The sequence below is a fragment of the Muntiacus reevesi genome, chromosome 10 (assembly GCF_963930625.1).
Source record: "Muntiacus reevesi chromosome 10, mMunRee1.1, whole genome shotgun sequence".
Lineage (NCBI taxonomy): Eukaryota > Metazoa > Chordata > Mammalia > Artiodactyla > Cervidae > Muntiacus > Muntiacus reevesi.
Window position 1 is genome coordinate 21,975,032 of NC_089258.1, and position 26,148 is coordinate 22,001,179.

Here is a 26,148-nt window from a genome sequence, read left to right on the forward strand (position 1 = left end):
TGGGGCAGGGGGTAGAAGGAGCACTGAGACCCCCGGAACACCATGTGCAGAATACCCAGCCAGCCCCCTAGTGCTCGAGTACCCAGAAGGTACCCCTCTTCTCCCAGCTTGTGACTGCATCTTCCTTGAGTGTTGTGGAAGGTCGGGGCTCGACTCAGGCTGACTTTTCTCCTGAGTGAGCAGGAAAAGCTCCTTGGAGAAGGGTTGTTTGAAAACCGGCCTTGAAGGACGGGGTGTTTGGGTGCATGGTGATGGTGAAGGTAGGAGCCCTGTGCCTAGTAAAAAGAGCAGGTGCTTTGGAGAGACAGATAGTGGGAGGTTTGAGTTCTAGGTCTGCCATTTCTCAGCCATGTAATTTTTTGCAAGGATTAAATAATGGTTTTTCAAGTGCCAGGTAGGGAGCTCAACAAGCGACATTTGTTTAACTCTTGTCTCCTGAGCACCAGTCTTATGCTGAGTCATATGCTTCATGCTGAGGATCCAGAGATGAGTCAGAAATTATGTATTTCCCTTAGGAATTTCCCAGCCTAGTGAAGGAGATGGACACAATGAGCAAATTAAAGAAAATAAGGGAAGTGCAATTATCTACAGCTGGTAGTGAGCTCACAGGAGAGTAACTCATTCATTCTGGATAGAACTCAGAATGAGTTCAGGGCTAACTACCTCTATAACAAGATTTAACAAGATGAGATGTTATCATAGAGGTTTTGAATGCAACACCAACTCTTAATTTCTATCTTTTTTTTGCCTTTGTCTTGTCTTTGCCCTGATAGTCTCTCTCTTAAAAAAACACAAACACACACAACCTAGTTGTTAAGCTGCCTTAAACTCATTTTAGGAGGAAGCTATTATAAATAAAATCAACATAATAGCCTGGCTGTTAGTTAAGGAAGGCTTCACAAAAAATTTCATGAGAGTTGGACCTTGAGGGATGAAGATAAGCCCTTGGTGGACTTTGGGGTAAAGGATTCCAGCTAAAGGAAGCCCCATGTCCAGAGGCATGCGAACACAACAAGTTCAAGGGCATGAAGGTGAGTTTGGTCTGCCTGGGTTGAAACATACAGGGAAAGGGTGTTGTGGGGGCAGTGTAATCGGGGCCAGATCTGGAAAAGCCTTGGAATGCCTTGTGAGCAGTTTGGACTTTATCACCAGAGGTTTACATGCAGGACTATGGCATCATCACTGTGTTTTAGGACAATTCCTTGTCTTGATGAGTGGATCCATGGGATTGAAGAGCATACTGAGGTGGCTGAAATCATCAGAAATCGGAGGTTTGGGAATGAATAATTCATTCACTTTGGGAGATTTCTGAGGTACCCATAATGGACAACTAAATGGAGTGGCCAGGAGACAACTGGAAATGTATGTAGTGTTGAGGGGAGAGGATGGGGCTGGAGAGAGGTTCTTCCTGACATCCCTACTTTCTTGTGATCAAACTCCAAGAATCAGCTATGTGCTCAAGATACAAATAAAATATAGTTCCAAGCCACAGGAGCTCATACTTGGATGGGGACCCCCTGAGGCTATGGATAGACTAGTACAGAGTAATTCTGAGGCTGAAGGAAAAGGTAAATACGTGGGACCCCGGGCCCTGCGACTTGAGAGCTGTTGTTGCTGAAGTGGTGAGTGTTGCTGAAGAGGAGATTGTCCTCAGATGAGAAGCAGGCCGGAGCGGGAACACCTACGTAAGGGGACTTGCATTTTGTAAAAGCACTTTCTGTGGAGGGTACTTGAGTAATGATCCCAAGGGAATTTCAGGGAGACTGGGACAGTGTGGGGAGATGGTTTGGGATGGAGCTGAGAGGAGAGGAGGGGAGGGGTCAGGACCTTTAAAAACTTTCCCCTGGTTGGCAGAGGGAACTGTGAGGGGGGTGGGAGATGGGAGGTAGGAACCCCTTGCCTTAAACACAAGGCTGGTTCTGCTCACGATCACACTTAGACACAGATGGTAAAAATAAACACTTCCCGGTTACTTGGCCACCTGGAGTGGGTGGTGAAGGAGAAGAGGAGGGAGAGCACCAGAGGAAGCAAGTTTAGTGCTGGGTATAGACTGGAAAACCTTCTAAAGGAAAGAAAGAAGGCAGAGAGGGCACAGGTGAGTGACCATCCTGAGTAGACAGGTCTGAACTCATGAGAGCAGGTACATGGCTAGGTGTGCACGGGAACAGGAGTGTCTGATGATTCTTAACCTCTCTGACAGATGGAGGAGGAAATGGCAACCCACTCCAGTATTCATGCCTGGGATATCCCATGGGCAGAGGAGCCTGGCAGTTTGGAGTCCATGGGGTCACAGAGAGTCAGACATGACTGAGTGACTGAACTTGCACTGCGTCAGATGAAATCAGGAAGGCATCATAGCTCTAGCTAGACTTTTAAAAATTTGACATGCAGGGACTTCCCTGGTGGTACAATGGATAAGGGTCCCCCAGCTGGTGCTGGGGACACAGGTTCGATCCCTGGTCCGGGAAGATCCCACATGCTGTGGGCAACTAAAGCCTGTGAGCCACAACTCCTGAGCCTGTGCTCTAGAGCCCGTGAGCTGCAACTAATGAGCCATAGCTACTGAATCTAGCGTGCTCTAGGGCCGAGAGCCACAGCTAGTGAGAACCTGTGCTGCAACTGCTGAAGCCCATGAGCCTGGAGCCCATCCTCTGCAACAAGAGAAGCCACTACAATGAGAAGCCTACACACCGCAACTAGACAGTAGGCCCTGCTCACTCCAACTAGAGAACGCCTTCACACAGCAACAAAGACCCAGTGCAACCAAAAATAAATAAATACATTTAAAAAATTAGGCATACAGTACAACAGTATAAGGTGAAGCCATGAAATGATTTTTGTTAGGATAAATCCCTAATAAAAGGAGAAATTTAAGATAGTGGAACATCTAGATATAATTAGTTAAAGAAAGTGCAAATGGCGAGCAGGTTAGTTTCAACATATATTTCCCCTATATTTATTTCCCTGCTGTATACCAAGTGCTCTTCAAGGAGCTTGGGCTACAGTAGTGAGGGAGGGATCCATCACTTGCTTTAGGCATTTCACTTAGAAATAACCTACAGACTTAAACCTGGACTAACCTCCCCTAAAGTGCTGAGTTCACTCTATTCTATTGCAGTGTTCTCTTTCTTTGGCTAGTAGCCCCACTAGCCTCCTAAATAATCAGAAAATGCCATCTATGCATGGAAGTTAGGTTGCAGAAAAACCATTGTAACAGCATTGTTAGTGTGGGCTACAGCACTGGATGGGGCTTCAGAGATGGGGCATGGTAGTATTATAATTTAGGGATAAGGAATCAACAGGAGGAAAGGGGACTTGCCTGATGGCACAGAGTGAGTGTCAGAGTTGAGGGTGGTGGCCTCAAGTTTTCAGTTGGGGTAAAGGGGAAGGCTTGAGGGTACCTAGCCAAAGGGGATCTTGATGATGAGAGGGTTCCAGAGAAGAGATATGGGGGGAGGGGTTGAAAATAAATGATGAAGCTTCACTTTTAGCCCCTCCTCTGTCTCTAGGAACCCCTGTAGTTTACTCTGAGACTCCGTTTGCTCATCTGTAAGGTGAGAAGATGGGATTGAAGTCCCTTGTGAGTTTAACATGTTAGGATCGATGTTGTTTCCTGAAAAAGGTTGTTTGGGGGGATGCTGAGAGAGGAGACAGTCAATAGACCAGGATAGGAAATAGCCTTTCTACTCTTTAGAACAGACCCATAACCTGTGGCCAGGACCCCCTTCAGGGAATTGGCTGCTACATTTCCTGCAGCTCACTCGCCAGTTCTGCATACTTTCCTTCTCTCCAAAGTTGCCCTGCTTTGTTCTAATGCCAATTCTGAGTCTTCTGATGGGAGTTAAGGTCTTCATTCTAGGTCCTCCCCTATCTTGGAGTCACATCCCTGGGCACATTTCTTTCTCTGTGCTTATCACACTTTCTTGTCACCGGCCCATCCACAGTACACTGTCTTGTGTTGTGTCCTCATTGGACCATGATCTCCTGAATCTTTTGTTTTGTTATCTCCTGAGTCTTAAGACATACCTCTCTCCCTTCCAATGCCTGCACACGCAGGTGCTTATTTAATGCTAGTGTGTTCTCTTTGCCTCTGCTTTCTCTTGATCCCCCACGCTAGTGTAGACACACACACATCCTGGTCATTTCTCACTTTGAAATAGCCCCTGGCACACACTGCCTGCTTTCCATTAACTCGCCGCCACTCAGAATCCAGGCCCTTCCTTATCAATTATTTATCTGCGTGATCTCCTTCAGTGCTCTCTGTTCATATCCTATACATTCTTAAAAGATCTAGCTCAAATGTCCTCTTGTTCATAAAGAGTGCAAATTAACCTCTTCCCTCTTCTGAATGCCCAGGGTGCTTTGTCCTGTGTTATGGTCTGAGTTTCAATGTGCCTGTCCTTTTTGATGATCAGTTTCTGCATGCCGGGGCTCCTTCCAGACTCTATGGTTCAGCTTGTCTTTGTATCTTGCACATATTCTAGGACAGTACTGAACCTTTGGCAGGAATTCATTACATATCTGTTGAGGTTTTTTCTTGCCAGTGAATAGAAGAGCCAATAAGTATTTGGGTGTATGTTGTATTTAGACCACTATTTTACTTTTGGAAGCAGTTCAGTATGGGTGAGAGGGGTGGAAAGAACTAAAATCTATTGAAGATCTAGTCTGTGCTTCTTGACTCCCATTGCAGGACAGTCATATAGAGGGACTCGGGTGGAGTAGGGGGTATTAACTCTTCCTGCAGATGAAGCATGAGGTTAATTGACTTGCCCAGGGTCACACCGCTAAGTGAGTGCTAAAGTTAAGACTTTAGCCCAGGTTTTCTGCATCCAGTGTCTTCACTTCACTTTAAGAGCAGTAGTTCATATCCTAACATCTGTCTGAAGTCTCAGTGTCACGATTTTGGGTCATGGTTCCTACCAAGGGCAGTAGAGATCAAATCTGGCCAACTTTCTCTAGTCTTTGCCCAAATTTTAGGACTTCGTTTCATCCTTAGTGGACTTAGAATATTATTGGATGGTGTATTAGTCACCTTGGCCTGCCATATAAAATGCCACAGACTGGTGGGGGGTCGGGGCCTTAAACAACAAAAGTTTATTTCTTACAGTCCTGGAAGCTTAGGAAGTCCAAGATCAAGGTGCCAGTAAAGTAGGTTTCATTCTGAGGCCTCTTCTCTTGGCTTGTAGGTGGCTGCCAACTCTGTGTTCTCACACGACCTCTTTGTAACCTAGGGGTTGGTGGTGACTGGGGAGGCAGGGAACAAGAGCTCTCTTGTTTTTTCTTATTAGGTCACTAATCTTCTTGAGCCAGGACTCCACCCTTATGACCTCATTCCATCTTGTTGTTGTTCAGTCACTCAGTACAACTCTTTGCGACCCCATGGACTGCAGCATGCCAGGCTTCCCTGTCCTTCCCCATCTCCTGGAGCTTCCTCAAACTCATGTCCATTGAGTCAGTGATGCCATCCAGTCATCTCGTCCTCTGTTTTCCCCTTTTCCTCCTGCCTTCTATCTTTCCCAGCATCAAGGTCTTTTCTAATGAGTCAAAACTCTTCCCATCAGGTGGCTAAAACATTGAAGCTTCAGCTTCAGCATTAGTCCTTCCAATGAATATTCAGGACTGATTTCTTTTAAGATTGACTGGCTTGATCTCCTTGCAGTCCCAGGGACTCTCAAGAGCCTTCTCTAAAAAAAAAAAAAAAAAAAAAAAGAGTCTTCTCCAACACCACAGTTTGAAAGCATCAATTCTTCAGTGCTCAGCCTTCTTTTATGGTCCAGCTGTCACATGCATACATGATCACTGGAAAAACCATAGCTTTGACTAGATGGACCTTTGTTGGCAAAGTAATGTCTCTGCTTTTTAATACACTGTTTAGGTTTGTCATAGCTTTTCTTCCAAGGAGCAAGCATCTTTTAATTTCATGGCTGCAGTCACCATCTGCAGTGATTTGGGAGCCTCCCAAAAAAAATTTGTCACTTTTTCCATTGTTTCTCCATCCGTATGCCTTGAAGTGATGGACTGGGTCCGTGATCTTCAGTTTTTGAATGTTGAGTTTTAAGTCAGCTTTTTCACTTTCCTCTTTCACATTCATTAAGAGGCTCTTTAGTTCCTCTTTGATTTCTGCCATAAGGGTGGAATCATCTGTGTATCTGAGGTTATTGATATTTCTCCTGGCAGTGTTGATTCCAGCTTGTGGTTCTTCATCCAGCCAAACATTTTGCTTGATGTACTCTGCATATAAGTTAAATAAACAGGATGACAATATATAGCCTTGATGCACTCCTTTTCCGATTTTGAACCAGTCCATTTGTTGTTCCATGTTCAGTTCTGACTGTTGCTTTTTGACCTGGTTTCTCATTCAATCTTAATTACTTCCTTAAAAGCCTATCTCCAAATATAGTTACTGTGAGGGTTAGGGTTGTAACAGAAGTTTTTTTAGGGGAATGGGTTGAATACAAACATTTAGTCCCCTAACAGATGGATTTTTAAGGTGGATAGTAAATGTACTTATTACGATCTTCTGGTGGTTTAGTCAGTGTTATTGTTTTGGGAATTGTGCTGATTATTTCCTCTTTGTTCTTTTATAGTATTGAAATCCTGCTATTTTATTTAGTTCTGTCTATGGGTCTTTGCTTAGCCCAAGAGGAATTTCCGTCATATTTGGATTTTGCTATTTGACCATTTTTACTTTACTGCAGCTTTTGGTGTACTGATTATTTATCATATATGATACTCATTCTGTGCATGGTAGGCAGTTTTATGTCTATATCAAAAGACATTAATTTGTTAAATTTTGCTGAGGGCCCACAATGGGAGGGTCTCTGGGCTTCTTCTTGTCCTACAACCATGCATCTGCACTCTGTCTAGCAGAACAATGGACGGAAAAGATGATCCATACCGAGTAGAGCTGGGGGCAGTTTCTAATAAAAGTCGATGCAGCAGAGGCTTGTTATGTCGTCATATATAACCAGTTATGGACATTCCTGAAACTCCAATACTTTGGCCACCTGATGCAAAGAGCTGACTCATTGGAAAAGACCCTGATGCTGGGAAAGATTGAGGGCAGGAGGAGAAGGGGATGACAAAGGATGAGATGGTTGGATGGCATCACCGACTTGATGGACATGGGTTTGGGTGGACTCTGGGAATTGGTGATGGATGGGGAGGCCTGGCGTGCTGCGGTTCATGGGGTCACAAAGAGTCGGACACGACTGAGCAACTGAACTGAACTGAACTGATGGACATTCCTCAGCAGTTTTAAGCTAGAAGGTGCTTTCTAGTCTCGAAGTTTCTACTAATAAGCTTTGCCTGGACATCTCTTTCTGCGGGAAGTGTCTGTTTACTTAGGACTGTCAGTCAGGCGCCCCAGCACATTGTCAGCATCCAGTTTCCCTGAGCCTTGACCATTTTAAAGCTCCATATTATTGCTACAGTTACTTTTCAAACACACATTCTTAGCAGATCAACAGTGGGAATTATTTCAGTCCCCTGGTTAGAGTGAGAGCAGTGCACCTGGGTGGGGGTGCGAGGTGTGGACCCTAGGTTTGAAAGAAAAGGGAGGGGAGGAGCCAGACAAGCAGGCACAGCTCCTAGGCTGCTCTACCCTAGGACCTTTCCCTGTTGACGATTGGATTGCTGATTGACAAGTAATTCGAGCAGGACACTAGAGGCTTTGCTAGGTCTGAAAGAAGTAGGCTAAGCAGAGCAGAGAGCATGGAGTCAGACCCGGGCTTAAATCCTGGTTCTGCTACTTACTATTTGTGTGAACACAGGCAAGATACTGAGCCTCATTTTTCTGATCTGGGAAATAGGAATAACAATTGGTTAGTGGGGATGTACAGCCCACTTCAGAAGACTGTTGAGGAATCCGTAGGGGACCTTTGGGGTACGCCGTCTTCATACCAGAATCCTTTTATAGCCCATAAGGATGCAATCACATAGCCAAGGGAGGCCTGCTGTTCTCCAAAATTAGGCAAAGTAAATTGGTAACTTTCGATTTATTTAGCTAGTAATTAAATAACAGTTTAGTTAATAGGCTATTAATGATCCCCAGGTGTTGGTAATTCTGAATATTTGCTTTTGAGAGAGTTGTATGATTTCTTCTGGTACTTTCATATTTTTTTTGTTTCAGCAGTGTAACAAACGATGCTCTCAGGGGCTATTTTGGGGAGGATTAAATGATATAGTGCATATTAAGCAGTTAGTATAGTGTCGTGCCTACAGTATAGCCTCAATAACGGTTATCTGTTATTGTTATTACTGCTCTTATTAGAGACCAAACTGGCCACACTTAGGTTAAGATCCTTTATGAATTTAGACTGCCCACCAGCCCACCACCACCTGCTGGCAGTTAGTGGTACTGCACACATTGAGAGGAGAAATTATTCAAGTGCCTGGAACTAATTCCCTGTAGTTTCAATTCCACTAAGTATCACAGGGACTTTGTTAGGCAGAGTGTGGCCTATTTGCTTGGGAGCTGCAATTCATATATCACTAAACAATGAGGGGGCATATTTTTCACCTCCACAATTGGCACAGATTTTTTAAAAATGTTAACAGCAGAAGTCAGTGAAGTGGGAATATCAGTTGGTACACCATTTTGAAGAAATAATCAAGGATAGGATAAAGAGGTTTATTTAGAAAGAAAATGTATATCGTATATAAGATATTATTACCTTTGATAGAATGAAATAGCAAACAGTCCCTTTTTCATTTGGGAATCAGATTCCCAATCCTCATAGCAGTGATTCTTAAAAAGAGTGGGGCATGGGGGAAGGTAGACATCTGGGGGCAGAAGAGTTGGGGTGGGCTTCATATAGTGTGGTGTGTAGGTTAAGAACATTCGGTATACCTATTGATTTCATAATAAAAACCATAGAACATAAAACATAAACCATAGAACATAAAATTGAACATAGACATCTTGGTAGATAGGGATACTATAGGAAGAGATAAATTGTAAGGAGTGTGTGTTAATAAATTTCGGTTTGTAAACGCTGCTTTATAGGAAATAAGAGTACTGACGAAGGGGGAAATTAATTTTGGACCTTTGGGGAAGATGGGGTCATCATAGCAATATTAGGGCCATGTGGCTGAAGCATAGGCCTGGTAATTTAGGGGTTCAGGACTTGTCTCCAAAGATAAATTGTGCTCCCAAGGACAGAGGAGCCTGGCAAGTTACAGTCCATGGGATTGCAAAGAGTCGGACACGACTTAGCAATTAAACAACAACATTTCTCTTTGCCTGAGACCTGAGGGCCAAACCGCCTCTGGCTTGTCTAAAGCTCGTGATTTTTGATGTGGATGTGTTCATAACGAATGTGAGGGCAGGCACCTTGTATCTGAGACACTGATCACACTGACCTTAACTTTTGGGAGGAAGTGGTACATGGTGGGAGACCCCGACCAGGTTCTGCTGCCCTCATGTTAAGTCCACATTTCCTTGGCTTCTATTTAAAGGTTCTCTGATCTGGCCAGGTCCCCTCCACGCTCAGGTCTCACAGATTTCAGTTATTTACAACTGCAGTTGGGACGTCCCTGGTGGTCCATTGTTAGGAATCTGTCTTGTGATGCAGGGAATGCAGGTTCAATCCTTAGTCTGGGAACTAAGATCCCACATGCCTCAGAACAACTAAGCCCGCATACTGCAACTTGACAGTCTGCAACGAAAGATCCTGCGTGACGCAATGGGGATTCTCTGAACCGTAACTAAGACCCAACACAGCCAAATAAATATTAAAAAAAAACACAAAATTACAGTAACCCCTTCCCAGGCATAGTATGTGAAGAGCTGACTTATATAATGGTGTGAGTTTAAGTCAGTGTTTTAAAACTTAAAAGCCACAGTCTTTCCCCCACAACCTATCTATGGAACTTTTCAAATCCGAAGATCAAGAGAATAATTTGATGAATCTTAGTGTACCCATCACTCTTATTCAGATGTCCCATTTTTGGCCAGTGGGGCTCCTTTCAAGTTAGTTTCTATTTCTGTTCATAGCGGGTTGGTCAGTTTTAAATGGACTGTATCATCAGTATCTTGATACTTGTCTGTTATTCTGAAAACTCAAGAGGCTTGAGGAACATAAAGAGGATGGGGTGTATCGACCTTGCACAGAGGATGGTGCTCCCCTTGTTTTATTGCTGCATTCTCTGTTGCTTAGTGACACTCTTGCCATGATGAACCTGAGAGATTAATTTTGTAGGAAGTTTTCTCTGAATAAAAGATGTGGGAGAGTATGTGGTCATAAAACACATAGGTTCAGTAGAATAAGACATTTATTAAGCATCTATTGTGTGAAAGATGCTGGCTCAGCACTGGGGAGGATGGCAAGATGACCTTGGGAGTCATAGTTGAGTAAGGGATGATTGTGAAATGTTACTAAGAATATCAGGTGATTCGAACTCACAGAGGCAGAGTAGAACAGTGCGTACCAGGGACTGGAGTTGGGAGTGGGGAAATGGGGAGATGTTGGTTAAGGGGGTACAAGGTGCAGTTATGTGGGATGAGTCATTCTAGAGACCTAAGGTTCAGGAATGAGACTATAATTAATAATGCTGTATTGAATATTGGAAATATGATGACAGACTAGATTTTAGGTGCTCTCATCACACACATAGAAGGTAACTATGTGAGAAGATATGTTATTTAGCTTAATTGTAGTAACCATTTCACTATGTATGTTACATATATACAGTTTTTTAAAAAAATATAAAAAGGTATAACATTTTTACATTTATTAAAAATATAAAAAATCTATGGTTCAGTTTAGTTTAGTTGCTCAGTCGTGTCCGACTCTTTGTGACCCTATGGACTGCAGCACGTCAGGCCTCCCTGTCCATCACCAACTCCCGGAGCCCACCCAAATTTATGTCCATTGAGTCAGTGATGCCATTCAACCATCTCATCCTCTGTTTCCCCTTCTTCTCCTGCCCTCAATCTTTCCCAGAATCAGGGTCTTTTCCAATGAGTCATCTCTTCGCATCAGGTGGCCAAAGTATTGGAGTTTCAGCTTCAGCATCAGTCCTTCCAATGAACACCCAGGACTGATCTCTGTTAGGATGGACTGGTTGGATCTCCTTGCAGTCCAAGGGGCTCTCAAGAGTCTTCTCCAACACCACAGTTCAAAAGAATCAATTCTTCTGCCCTCAGCTTTCTTGATAGTTCAACTCTCACATCCATACATGACTACTGGAAAAACCATAGCCTTGACTAGACAGACCTTTGTTGGCAAAGTAATGTCTCTGCTTTTTAATATGCTAATCTATGGTATATAGATTCTAATAATGATAAGGTCATGTGTCCTAAGTTGTGTCCAACTCTTTGTGACCTGATGGACTGTAGCCTGCCAGGCTCCTCAGTCCGTGGGATTCTCCAGGCAAGACTGTTGGAGTGGGTTGTCATGCCCTCCTCAGGGGATCTTCCTGACTGAGGGATTGAACTTGCAGCTCTACGTCTCCTGCATTGGCAGGCGGGTTCTTTTCTGCTAGCACCAATGCCATGTGGCATGGCCAAAAATAAATAAAATAAAAATTCATTAACTGGTAAAGGATATAGACTGTGCTATAAGATGGACTATCCTTTGGCAATAACAAAGAATGAAATATTGGTATGTGCCAGAATGTAAACAGACCTTGAAAACATTATGCAAAGTGAAAGAAGCAAGTCACAGATTATTCCATTTGTATGAAATGTCCAAGGAAAAAAAAGAGGGGCCTTGGACTCAATCTTTAAAGAGTTCAGGCCCTTACACCTCTAAAATTATATTAATGATTTACATGTAACTGTACACTCTCACGTATTGGAGAAGGAAATGGCATCCCACTCCAGTGTTCTTGCCTGGAGAATCCCAGGGACGGCGGAGCCTGGTGGGCTGCCGTCTATGGGGTCGCACAGAGTCGGACACGACTGAAGTGATTTAGCAGCAGCAGCAGCAGTACACTTTTAAAAGTGGCCCTTAGAGTTTAAGGATTACAGACTCCAAGTCCTCATTTTAAAGATAAAGAAACTGAGATTCCTCTAAGAGCATGGACCTATCTGCAGCTGCAAACATAGCAATGGAAATGTCAGATCTTCCGGGGTGATTTCTGGATGATTCTAAAATCTTGGTAGTATTTATATTATCTGTTATATTAGGTCACTCACTGCCTTCTCTTATCTTCAGCTATAATAAAACTTTGAGAGACCTGTTTAGTTCAAAAGGTGCCTAACATGAATTTGAGGAATTAGCAGTTCCTTAATGTTTAGGAGAAACAAACTAACACAATAGAGTTCCACGTAGATGTTCAGCTTTTCTTTTCTTTTTTTGGGGGGCTGTTCTATACCACATAGGGGCTTCCTCAGCAGCTCAATGGTAAAAAAAAAATCCATCTGCAATGCAGGAGACACAGTAGATGCAAGTTCGATCCCTGGGTTGAGAAGATCCCCTGGAGGAGGGCATGGCAACCCACTCCAGTATTCTTGTCTGGAGAATCCCATGGACAAAGGAGCCTGATGGGCTACAGTCCATGGGATTGAAAAGAGTCGGACACGACTGAAACCACTGAACACCCCATGCATACACCACATAATCAGGCTTCACTGGTGGCTCAGAGGTAAAGAACCTGCCTGCCAAGCGGGAGATGCAGGTTCGACCCCTGGGCAGGGAAAATCCCCTGGAGAAGGAAATGGCAATCCACGCCAGTATTCTTGCCTGGAGAATCCCAAGGACAGAGGAGCCTGATGGGCTACAGTCCATGGGGTAGAAAAGAGTCAGACACAACTAAACACAATAACCAGGTAATCACAAAATAGCCAAGAAGTGCAGCAAAGGCTCTACTGGAGTGGGTAGCCATTCCCTTCTCCAGGGGATCGCCACGACCTAGAGATTGAACCTGCTTCTCCTGCTTTACCGTCTGAGGCACCAGGGAACCCCCACTTGAAACTCTGTTGTTAAGTAAAAACCCCATTCCTGGTAAACTTCTGAATGTTTTCTTGAGACTATCACAACTTAATATTAAAGAGGGAGGCAAAGTGCCGTATTTCAGACAAGGGAATCACGTCAGGGATGGAGCTTGAGTGATTGGCTGATGCCTTTATAGCTGGAGTTGATAATGATTGTCTCAAACTTCCTGTTCCAGGATAGCTAACAGCCAGGAGAAACACAGTGGAAAATGCAAAACAACGAAATCATAAAACCTGCCAAATACTTCTCAGAATTGGAAAAGAGCATCCTGCTGGCGTTAGTAGAAAAGTACAAGTATGTGCTGGAATGTAAGAAAAGCGATGCGCGAACTATTGCCCTCAAGCAGCGAACCTGGCAGGCGCTTGCCCACGAGTACAACTCCCAGCCCAGCGTGTCGCTGCGGGATTTCAAACAGCTGAAAAAGTGCTGGGAGAACATCAAGGCTCGGACCAAAAAGATTATGGCCCACGAGAGGAGAGAGAAAGTGAAGCGCAGCGTCAGCCCGCTTCTGAGCACCCACGTCCTGGGGAAGGAGAAGATTGCCAGCATGCTGCCGGAGCAACTTTACTTCCTGCAGAGCCCTCCCGAGGAGGAGCCCGAGTACCACGCGGAGGCCGCCGCCCAAGGTATCGTGCGTGCCGCCCGCTTGCACCTTCCCCTCGGGTACCCCTTTGACATTGCAGTGTTCAAGTCCTTCATTTCCACGGAGCTTAGGGAAAAAAATAACTTTCATATCACACTTGACTTTCTTAATTCAGAATTTCTGGATTAGATAGGACATTCAAGTCATGTTGTCCATAAAAACAGAAGCTCTTCTCTCCTTGTTCTATCTCTTAGAGAGGTCTCATAATCACTGTTATCACCTAAGAGGGAAAAATAAGGGGCTGCATCAATATAGTTATGAATGAAGTACCTTAGTTGCTTATCTCAATCTATCTTATACATTAAAGAGACTTTGAGGATTTATACTCACTCAGTCAGTCATATTTTTAATCTTTCAAAAAGTAGTTTTTGAGGACCTATTGTGTGCAAAGCCCCACACCAAGTTCCTCAAAAGGCCACGTTGAGAAAGTGAAATATTTCAAACTTACCAAAAGTACAGAGACTAGTATACCAAACACCCATTTAGCAGTCACCCAAGTTAAAAACTAGCGTTTCTACCCATTATAATATTGTGATCTATAGTTTTGGTTTGTGCACTCCAGGAAACATGAGAAATTCTGGAAAAAATTCATTTTAGTTTTAACATACTTTTTCGAAAAGAGAAAAATATGTCATACATAATTCTTAGGGAAGTAAAAGAATGTCATATAATCAAGACTGTAACAGTAGTGGGTCATGGCTTTAAAAAGTTGGAATTAAGGGGCTATTGAAAAGAAATGTCTCCAGGCAAGGGGAGGATGAGAATGCATATGGACAAAGTGTCAGTAATTTCTGCCTCTTTTAAAATAGGAAAGATCAGTTTATGTAAAGATTCATGGCAGTTTGCAGACAATATACCTAGATGCAGAGGAAGATTTCTGGGAAGGCCAGAAGGCTGCTCATAAGGCCCTCCAAGGACCCAGACAGCAAGGATTTGCCTGGAAAAATCCAACTCTTGGCTTACAGGATGAGAAATTCACTTATTAGTGTCCCGAGAGTAAACTGAAGCTCTGAGGGACTGGTTAATTAAAAGTCACAAGAAATTGTTTAAAACCAAGAATGTTATTCATGTAGAGTAGAAAAGATAATAACATGTTTCTGATTAGCACATTTTTTTTTTTTTTCCTTTCGGCAGATCATCCTGGGACGCTAAATTATGATCAAATGTTTGTTTTCTGATCATTTGGCCAAGGTTAAATCTAGGAAGCCAGTTGAATGTCAGGCAACTCATGTGTTGTTTCTCAGGGTAGGATCTCTGTGTTTAAGTTGATTCTTGAGTTCCCCAGCCGGGGAAGCTTCCAGTGTTAATATGGACACTGCCAGCTCTCTCTCCTCCATCCTCATTGCTGCTTCTGCGCTAAAGTGGGGTCCGCTGCTAATTGACAGTGTCCTTGCCTTGGAGATGTTTACAACTTCAGCCAATTCCTCTCCATTATGCTGGCCTTGGAGCGATTCTGTGTCTGTGAGGCAGTGAAAGGAATGGTGCTGGGGGAGGTGAATCAGCAGGGCTGCTTTTCAAATTGCTTCTGTTCCCTGAGAGATGCTGAGGAAGATGCTGGTGTGGACTGCGTGCAGTTCACTTTGGCACATCTGCAGTCTGGATGATTGTGTATTGATTTCATCGGCTTATTCTAAGGGGGTTTCCCCATTTTCAAATTCTTGAGTAGGAACTAGAAAGTCTCTTCTTACAGATTTTTTTCCTCCTGCCTTTTAGAGGAAAGGATATAACTTACTTACTCATAAACACAATTTCTAAATTTTCAACAAGAAGGGAATAAATGTGGATTCCCAGTGTCCTTCCTGTAGTGACGTTTGCTAGAGAGCCACTTGTAAAGAGATTTACTTTAAATTGGCTGTGTGTACGTGTATGGCACATGAGACTTTTTGCTGATGGTTCTTAAGGTACAGCCATATGCTGTCTGCTTCCCGTTTCCAGGTCAGATCTGGAGGGTGGTGGAGAAGTGTGTTGCTTTGTCAGTTGGGAACTGGGTCCAAAATAATTTGTATTCTCTAGTAGTTAAGCTACTGGAACTCTTTCCATACATTGAAACAGCTTTGAGCTTACCTCACTCATTTTGCATTTCAACTTACTTTTAAGAAAGAAAAAGAAAGCTGGAGTTGTTAATCATTGTTTGCGGATCTTGCTGGGGAAAAGGTTGAGAACCTGCTGTAGAGTTATGGCTCTCATTCTGTCATGTATCTTTTGGCGCATGGACTCTGTGTGTGTTTAGTTAGTATCTCTGCTAACTTTGTCTCTAGTGTTCCTCTGTCTCTACCGCGCTGTCTGGTAGAGCAGCCACAAGCCATGTGAGGCTCGTAAGCACTTGAAATGCAGGGAGACTGAATTGAGAGGTGCTATAAATGCATGCACTGTACCTCAGAGATTTAGTACCAAAAAACAGAATGTCAAGTCTTATTCATAACATTTATATTGATTGAACATTGAAATGATAATGCTTTAGATCTATTGGATTAAAAATATGTTACTAAAATTAATTTCACCTCTTTTTACTTCTTTAATGTGGTTATGAGAAGGAATTTTAATGGCATATGTAACTCATATTTCTGTCGGACACTGTCCTGACACCTTACAGAGTGCCTGTGACAGAATTAGTTGCTCAAAGATTTGTTGGAGGTTAAGCAAAGGAGCCTAACACATTCCACTAGAGGCCTCCCTCCAACTATTTCTTACGTGGGATGTCTTCAACTGTGTCATCTTGATCACCGTCCCTTGCATGTTCTTAGCTTTGTCAATAACTTCCATGAAATGTATATCTGTATTTGAATGCACTGGTCTTAAAACTTTAACACTTAGGAATGTATTTGTAAAAAACGGATATTTTCCCCTTAAATATATTAAAAGAATTTATACCCTGTAGATTTTTGATATGTGATAATTTGGCTTCGATACTTATCTTCCATAATCTTTGGGGAACAGGTTTGCAGAACAAACTAAGGGAGTCGAGAAAACTTGCTGGGGGTGATCAGGAAGGTAGAATGGCCAAATGTCAGATACACATAGGAAAACTAAGCTTTCAGGTAGGACTCAAATATCTTGAGAGAACTTACATTTAATTCATATGCTGTTAGTTCTCCACTATACAGCTATACTCCAGTAGTGCAGACATAGGCATGCCAACCTATCAAATGTTTCTTAATTAATTCCATTATTAGTCTTTTTAGTTTAATCCTGTTCTTTTGGGGTAGGAGCTCCAGTACAGGGGACTGATTTTTATTTCTAGTCACGACACACTAGCTATATAAAGGGCTGGAAAAGTTCTTTTTTGTGTATGTATTACTTACACAAAAATCAGCATTATTTTCGTCCTTGTTTTTAATCCCCATTCACCACTTGCACTCTTTTCTCCTGAACCCTAATCATTCTAATGTGTTGTATAGTCTCTCACGTATTCTTAAAAGCATGCATTGGTATTGTGTGTGTGTATTTTATTTTTTGCAAATATTAAAAATTTACATAGATTAAAAATCATGCTATAGATGCCATTCCTTTTTCTCTTACATCTTTTCACTTAGAATGTTTTAAAGATCTATCCCCACCATAGTCAGTAAGTCTAACTTGTTTCTTTCAGTTGATGTACAATAGTTGTGTACATCCCCAGTGTCTTATTTATCCATATTCCCTGTCAGTCCTGTTTCCATTTTTTTCTGCTGAGAAGGGCTGAGTTTTAGCCTGTACCTAGTTTCCTTTCCATCCTTTGACTGCCTTCATTGGTTTTCCTGATGAAATTGAACTTACTCAAATTGCCCAGTGGAAGAACACCCCTTGACTGTGTTCTCTGCTCCCAGGAAACACTTTAGGCCTTCTTGCCCGTTTTGCACACGATCGAGTTGTTTTCTACTTCTACTGGCTTTGTTTTACCTGGGAGAGAGATTACATGGTGTGTGTTTGCAGCAGGTTGCCATTCCCAGGATGGTCTTTTTTCCAATTAAGGGGAGACTCTCCCCATCTGAACACTAGCTTCCAATCATTGGAGCTAATATTTGTGTGAAAGTTAATTAACTACTCCATTGGGCTTCCCTAGTTTTAAGCTCCAGCTTCTAGCAGAGTCTTGAGAGATGTGACTTTTTAAATTTAAAATGTGTGCACTTTTAAACTAAAAAAAAAAGATTTTAGACTAGATTCATTTATCTGTTCCCAGACATAAACATACTGTCTTCACGTTCATAAGTCTAGAGAGAAATTTGGAGATCAAAATTTGAAATATACACCCATAGTCTTAATATCAGTGGTTTTTTAGTGGATACAACCTGAAGACTGCATTTCAAGATATGTAAGTAATCAGCTGAGCAGGTGATATAATGAGAGGCTGGGTGTTACAGTAGTTGAGCTTGGGTTTTGGAGTCAGGCAGACCTGGATTGGAGTCCTGGTTCTTTCAACTAGCCAAGTAACTTTAGCTTATTGTGTTTGGTTTTCTATAATAATACTTCCCTCAAGGACTTCCCTGTGGTCCAGTGGTTAAGACTCTTTCAGTGTAGCGGCACAGTTTCGATCCATGGCCCCACATGCTATGGGGTGTGCTCCCAAATGAAACAAAACAAAAACACCTCTCTCAGAGGGTTGTTGTAAGGATTAAATGAGATAATGCAGCCAGGCACTAGCCGAGTGCCTGGTTAGCTGCTCAGAAAATGGTAGCTGCTGTCATCATCATCATCATCATCAAAAGGCCCCTAAAGCTAAGAATACTGAGATAAAAATAAGCATTTAGAAATTGGGAGAGATGAGTAGCATTGTCAGGGCATGGGCTTTTTAAAAGCTCAGAGGAGTATCCAGAACTGTCCCCTGGAATGAAATCAAAGAGAGAAGAGGCTAAAGGTACCAAAAAAACGTCGAATGTGTCCAGTCTTCTTTGAAGACAGCTTCAGATCTGAGACTCAAAAGGAGACGGATGAGGTAATCCTCTTTGCATTTGATCCCTTCTGAGGGAACCCATTCTCGGTGCTCAGCCGTCCCCGCTCCCTTGTCCTGCGCCTCGGTTCTCCACGCAGAATGCTGTTCTTTCTTCACAGTTGTGCTGTGTTGAGAGCGACGTGACCCTCTGCAGCCAATTCATCCCGCACACATTTCTCACAAGCCCAGCAGTGTATCAGGCCCTGAGCTGGGTCTTCCAGGAGGATGAATCAGAGGCAGTGTTTGTCTTCAAAGTGCTCAGAGACCTGAAGGGGAAGTAGTTAAACCACCAGTTTTAACAAGTGCTCTGCCAGAGGTAGGCTCTGGAGGCAGTGGGAGCGCGGGGGAAGGACATCTAATTGAGGCTGTAGCCGCTGGAGCTGGGAAGACTCCTAGGGAGACATTTTCATTATCTCTGGATGACGCAGGAGTCCTTTTAACCTTCCCTTTCAAAAGTAAGATTTTTTTTTTACCTTTTCTTTAAGCTTAATTAGGGACTAGTTATGGTTGTTACCTAACCCCTTGGAGTGAAATCATCTAAACAGCAGCCATTTTCTTTTTATTAACAGAGTGTTACGAGTTAGGTTTTCCCCAGTAGCCATTAACATTCCCGGCATCCCATTTTCTGGAATAATGGAGTGGACGTACTAATGCAATCAGCTCTGTTAATAAATTGATGTTATGTTCCTCCAAGGAGAGGACTCTCATTATTGGAAATATAAAGCATCCCAAGAAAGCATTGGAGTCAAAGCTAGAATCCAGTCCTACCACATGGAATTATGGGTTAGTGATGTTAGTGGTTTCCTTATGGAAACTCCCTAACCGATACTCATATCATTGCCCTATAAAAATACTAGGGCAAACATGGCACCACCAAACGTGGCAACCTTTTGTATCCATAAGCTCTGTTCCCTTCTGTTCAAAGCTTCAGCACATAAATATTTACTAGGCATCTGCTGGGTACCAAATGAAATAATTGGTGCCCAAGGATAAAAGAAATGAATAAGTCACAGTCCTCAAACAATGCTAGAATGTGTTAAGTCCTATAACAGAAGAGAAAGGGAGAGGGCTGAGGTTTCACGGAGCAAGTAGCCTTGATCCTAAATGAAGCAGGGGTTAGGGAGGAGGCTGGAAGGGAAATTGGAGTAAGAATGTGTGTTTGAGTGAGGGGCTGGAGACGATTAGTGAGCCCAACTGTAGGCTGAAGGAGCAGTGAGACAGCATTATGGGAGAAAATAAAGGTTGTGGTAGAACTGGAGGATACCTGGGATTTTGAAGAGGAAGTCAAGGAAGATAAAGGAAGGTTGGAATTAGATTATGAGGCTTACTTAGGGTGGATTGAAAACAGAGCCAGAGATAGGAACTCCAGGGGCACATTTAAGTGTGAGTCCAGAAAAGAGACAGAAGAAAGAGCAGTTAGAGAGGAAATTTAGGAGGAAGCAATGGTTCAGAAGCTAATAGAGGGAAAAAATATCAAGAAGGATTGTCAAGTGCTAGGGAGAAGTTACATAAGAGGGATCAGAAATTGTCTGTAGGCTGTGAATATTGACCCCCAAATGGCAGCGCTAGAGGGAACAGCCAATTGTAGGAGACTGAAGAGAAGTCTGAGGAAGTTAAGCCAGGGAATGTAGGCTCATCTTTCCAGGAAGAACCTTTGTGAGATGCCTCTCCAGGGTAAGGGTCAAGACCTGTGACCAGGACCCCCAACAATGGTGCCCTTGTGGAGATTGAACTTCAGTGTTCGTGGCTGAATGAGAATCAGAGAGGGAGATCAGACCAAGGGAGACCTTCTTAATCTGCAGACCGACCGCTGGCTTCGTGCTGTGGTCTTCTGCTCACTGTGGGTCGTGCACATTTCATTTTAGAACTTATATCCGCATACCCAGGTCTCCAATCCTTGATAAGCACAGTCTCGGACCACTTTTCTCATGGTGCGCAGTGTCAGAAATGACGTGATGAAACCTATTATCGTTACTTTCTTAAGGGAAAATTGCTTTCGATGTATGGGTTTTTTTTTTTTTTTTAATGGGTTTTTTTAAAAAGTCAGGAGTGGCAGGGTTACCTGTGGCCGTGCAGACCAGAGCAGATGCTGTCTCAAGTCATCCTGCCATGGGGGGCCCTATCATTTGAAATAGGATTGATTTACTCTCTGCCTGTAAGATCTTTGAACATATGTTTTCTGCTACTGTTTTTCAGAATCATTTGCTGTTTCAAATAGAGAACTGTGCGATGATGAGAAAGAGTTCATACATTTTCCAGTATGTGAGGGGACCTCTCAACCTGAACCCTCGTGTTCAGCTGTCAGAATAACAGCCAATAAAAACTACAGGAGCAAAACCTCTCAGGAAGGTGCTTTAAAAAAGATGCATGAGGAAGAACACCATCAACAAATGTCCATCTTACAACTGCAGCTGATACAAATGAATGAGGTGCATGTGGCCAAAATCCAGCAGATAGAGCGAGAGTGTGAGATGGCAGAGGAGGAACACAGGATAAAAATGGAAGTTCTCAATAAAAAGAAGATGTATTGGGAAAGAAAACTACAAACTTTTACCAAGGAGTGGCCTGTTTCCTCATTTAACCGGCCCTTTCCCAATTCACCCTAAAAGACTGTGGGGGTGGCTCCCTTGTAATTAATCTGTGTTGGCAAAGAAAGTCTGGAACACGAACTTGCGGTCAGTCACCTGTAACAGAGCTACGAACTAGGAAAATTAGAGTGGTAGTGTCACTTAAGAATACATTCAGGCAAACAGCTGCGCCCTATGTACCCCTTCAGTGGTAAAGAAGCTGTTAGAGTTTTCTGAAAATTATCACTTGGAGTGCTATCATTCTGAATGTAATGTCTCTTTATTAGAATTCATACAAGAACCATGTGTGAGTGTTGTTGTATTTTTTTAATCAAATGCAAGTGTGACTATAAAGGAGTGTGGCTGGATTTTGTGGGTCTTTTCATTTTTTTTTTTAAATTAGACAGTAGACCTTTTCTATCCAAATGAATGCCCTCCCATTGAAAGTGGCTGTCTTGGGAGGATACATGTTTCTCCAGTGGTGATGCTGTGGTTCAGAACTTGCTAGAGGTCTTTTGGGAACCTCCGTTAAGAGCTGCAGCACACTTCTCAGTTTTTTGTGTCATCTTCTGAGTGTGGATTTTGTGTTTTTAAACAGCCCGACATATGGAAGGTTATCTTCTAATGTGGCTCATAGACTGTCTTTTTTTCCCCTTTCCTCAAAGAAGAGTTCCAGATAATGTCTCCAACAAGGGTAGCTTTGTTGGAACTAAGGATGTGATTACTTTGAGAGAGAGATGTTCGTTTAGAGTTCTACATTCTGTCATGTTTATTTCTTATTTTATTAAAAGACAAGACTTGCAATTTTATAGTCACACTGTGGATGTTTTTTAAAGGTGCTGCCTCCCCCACTGTGCTCCAGTTTTTGCCTTCCTGCTGTAGGTTCCTCCCAACTTTGTACTGCTGAGTTCATGCTTGCCCTTAGTTTTAATTCTTTAGCCACCCAAGGAAAGACCCTTCCCTCGCCGCACTGGTGGTGCTGGCTAATACTAATGCTCCACAGGCATTGCACAGTTGGTGTTGAGCTTTTTCAGAATCCACTACCAATAGAGTTGGAAATATGGATTGATAAATGGATATTTTGACTGAGCTGTGATATAACTTCTCCTGTAGCCTAGTGTGAAAAACAGCCTTGGGAGTTGGGCATAGCAGTAGTTGGGAGAAGCAAAGTGACAGTCAAGGGCCGTGGCAGGTCAGCAGAGTCTGAGAATGAAATTTCAAGACTGTGTGTCGGGGAAGGAGGAGTATGTGTGGCAGAGGCTGTGTAGGCAGTGTGGGACGTGGGGTCAGGGCTTGAATTCTGAGCTTGGCTCTGCCTCCGGTGCTGTGTGACCTTGGCTAACTCCATTTAGCCTTTGGCCCTGGTGTTTCCTGTCTCTCCAACAAGGGAGTTGGTCTAGATAATGATCAGACCACCTCCTTGACTATGATGCGGTCTGCACAGTCTTGGACGACAGCTGCTAACATCATAATTGTCTGTAGGACCTGAGTCGACAGGGAGCGTTTACTACAGTGGCTAAGCATCCTTCCTTTCATAATTTTGGAATTTGGGTCTCAGGGTCTGTAAATCCAGTCAAGTACATATATACTCATATATGCAGATGCACTGCATAAAACTTAAATGGATATCAATTTATTATATGCACTGATCATATTTTAAATACCTTAGAGGAACCAGTTATTGAAGAGAACCCATGAAGACTAATCTTTCAAAGGAAGGATGCTTTTGTAAGGATTTGTGTTCTTAGTTTTTTACCAAATGGACCCTTTAGAGAAGCAGCATCTGGAAAAAGTCTCAAGCTTCATGGATTTATGGGAGACAAATTAGGCCAGGGAATGGCAGGTCCTCAACACAGATGTGAACTGACAAAAGTTTGATTTGCTTCATCTATTGGTCCACTTGGAAATCTCCTTAATGTGCCGATTCTGGCATGGGGCTTGAGACTGTGCATTTCTTACAAGCTCCCAGGTTATGCCAGTTCTGTTTGTCTGGTAACCATGATTCTGTGCAGCAAGGTTTTAGAGGACCCTGGTCTTAAAAAAAAAAAGCACCTCCATTGGCTGAGATACCTTTTTGTATACAGTATTGTGCCATATATTATCATTCTCTCAGAATTTGCCACCTAATCACACAAATAACAATGTGGAACAACACAAAAAGAGCTCACACATATAATGGAACTGTAAAAGCATCGAACTAATTCCTAACTGAACAAATAAAGGATAATTAAACCAGCAGGCTAAAGCACGTGTTCTACTGTTAATGGTATTTATGAGTTTATAATAGTTTTCAACCTTGAGTTGCATTAGAAACAGTGTTATATAAAAAAATTTGTCTCAATGGGTTCCATTCCCAGGAGATTCAGTTTAATTGGTTTGAGGCATGGTCTTCTATATTTTGGGAAGCTTTGCAAAGGATGATGATGCCTGATTGAGACGGAGACCCACTGGTCTACGAGGAGTTCAGAAACGTCTATCATTTGGTTCTTAGTCCTGTGAAGTCCAGCAGGAGTGAGGAGATGATGCTCAGAAGAAACACTTGCACCAGGCTGAAAGCTAGTGAATGGCAAAACGGGACCTCAGTGCTAGGTGTCTTGACTTGAAAACAAATAGCCCCACCTTCCTGCTCCCACCCCATCCCTCCAAAGCTCTGTCATGGATTTGCTTTATCCTGAGAGCCAGATGACATCTACAGCTTACTCATAATGCCTCCGCTTATGAACAGGTGTATCCCAACGCGTTCCACTTTTGAGCAGTTCTTTACCTGAGGTGGAAATGCAATAAACATCTCTTGGCAGGTGCTGTAGAGATTTGACAGGTTAATACTAATACATCCCCTGCCCTGCCAAATTGTGGACATAGCCCAGTAGGAGAGCTTGTACACAGCTGTTATGTATTTGATCAGTGCATGTCTTCTAGAGCATTTGTAGCTCAGCAGAGAGTAAAGAAGCTTGAAGGAAGGCCGCCTGGAGGAGGTAGCATTTGAGCTAAATCTTTAGAGTTGGTATTTTGGTAGGTGGAGATTCAGAAAGGAGAGGAAATTCACTAGACGTAAGATCCTGTTGAAGATTTGTGCAATGAGACATGTAATTGGGAGGACGTGGGGTAATTTCCAAATTCAGCAGTAACATGATCAAAACGGTGCTCCAGGAGGAAGATTAGAAGATGGAACCGAGCTTAGAGAAGACAAGTCCAGAAGACAAGGGAGGAGGGTTTGGCTCTAGTTAGGATGAGATGAGAGGAGGACCTAGAGTGCACCTACAGTGCAAAATGAGGGAGACCCATGTGAGGGGCAGGAGTGGGGTCACTCAGGCTTGGCAGCAGATTTCTTTTGTTGAAGCGGATGACTAAGGTTTTGAAGTCGATGCCTGAAGGAATGATGCTGATTGAAATAAAGAAAAGATGCATCTGGCTGACAGTGTCCTAGAAGCCAGGACACAAACGGGTGCAGTTGCTGCCACTCAGGCTGGAACACCAGCTCCTCCTCCCATCTCCTCTTCGGCGGTCACCTCTTTGCTCTGACTTCTGCCACTTCAGTTGCCTGTGCTGCCTCTTGCACCTGTTCTGCTGACATTGTAACCCCTCCCCGCTGGGTCCTCATCGTCCGACTCATTTGATGCTGTCTCTGCCATCAGTACCTCCCCTGCAGCTAGTGCATCTCTTATAAAGGCTTCACACTTGAAAGGTCAGGAAAGACTATCGTTGACCCTTAACAACTGGGGGACTAAGGGCCCCAGCACACTCTAGCTGTGGAAAATCCGCCTATAACTTTACAGTCAGCTCTCTGTATCTGCAATTCTGCATCTGGGGATTCAACCAACTGCAGATGGTGGTGTACTATGGTACCCAGCTATTGAAAACAAGTTGAGTGTGAGTGAACCTGCACAGTTCAAACCTGTGTTGTTCAAGGGTCAACTGATTTCCTTGATCTTGGGCTTCAGTTCTCTCCTAGTTGGCACCCACAAATTTCAGGGTATTTTTTAAGTGTCCCTTGTGTGTAAAGATGTGCTGGCTGAGAGGCTAATTCCCACGTATGCCCATTATAGCCCCTTTACAATAATCAAACATAGAATCCTACCTTAGTTTGCATTAAAAATTAGGAAGTATTTTAGGAGCTTTTCAGGGAGAATCTTCAAATACATTGTTTTTATTTATTTATTTTTAAGACAAGAGCCAGCAGAAGGAAAGAGGCATGGTGGGGCAGTGTATTTGAGCTGTCAACAGCTTCTGCAGTGTCAGGTCGATTACATCAGTACTTGGTCTGGGCCAGGGGAGAGGAACGGTTCTGTCTCCCGGGAATGTCAGAAGGACCTGATAATTATATTTGGCAAAGCCATGAAGAGTGACTCTGTAATGTCATTGCAAAGAATTACTCTTTTAATAGCATCTCTAGATGTCTGAGCTGTCCAAATGGAATAGCACTTCTTTTCTGCTGCCGCTATCCTTTCTGTTGAGCTGTTTCCCAGCTGATCCTCTTGTTCTTCCTTGCCCTTTTCTATCTTCTGCCTTCCCAGCCCTATTTCTGCAGCCCCTCTTTCTGCACCCACGACAGTTTCCACTGACCCCTGTTTTAGAGTTGGAGTCACCTGAGAATGTGTGTGAGGGAGATACTTGCCAACACCCAGCATATTGAACATGTGGTATCAACAGGGTGAAGTGTGTAGCCTTAGACTAGCCGTAATATCGACCATCTGCTTCCTTGCGGCATCCGCTCCTTCTGTGTTGGTGGAACTCAGATGTCACGGGAAAGGTCACCAGTGATTCATGACTGCAACAAATTCTTTTCCTAATTGTGCCATATGTTATGCCCTTCAACACAACTTACTAATCTCTGCCTCAGTTTCTCCATCTGTGACAGTGGTGTAATACTTATCTACCTCCCTTGAATGTTGTAAAGATTAGTCTCTGTTAGTAAAGCACTTTTGAAATAAAGAGTGATGTAAAGCGTTTTAACAGTATTGTTGTCATTGTGATATGGATTCAACCCTGTAGAGATGCTACTCTGTAGGGGAAGAATCCCAAGGATACCATGCTTTAGGAATACCCACTATAGAAAAGTTCCATAACAGATACCAGAGTGATTTTGGG

General features: G+C 43.1%; 1 protein-coding gene across 4 annotated transcripts in view; it reads left to right on the forward strand.

The window, feature by feature from the left end:
* The window catches only part of LOC136143847 (myb/SANT-like DNA-binding domain-containing protein 3), a 139,119-nt gene that overhangs the window by 8,988 nt on the left and 103,983 nt on the right, over positions 1–26,148 (forward strand). For 3 of the 4 annotated variants that reach the window (XM_065901490.1, XM_065901489.1, XM_065901492.1), the window contains 2 exons: positions 13,117–13,567; positions 20,690–21,361. In XM_065901490.1, the coding sequence (XP_065757562.1) occupies positions 13,150–13,567; positions 20,690–21,099 (828 nt within the window). In that variant the 5' untranslated portion in view covers positions 13,117–13,149 and the 3' untranslated portion in view covers positions 21,100–21,361. Of the gene's footprint in view, positions 1–800; positions 1,032–13,116; positions 13,568–20,689 lie in introns of those variants that run through there. The other variant, XM_065901491.1, reaches the window with a different exon arrangement.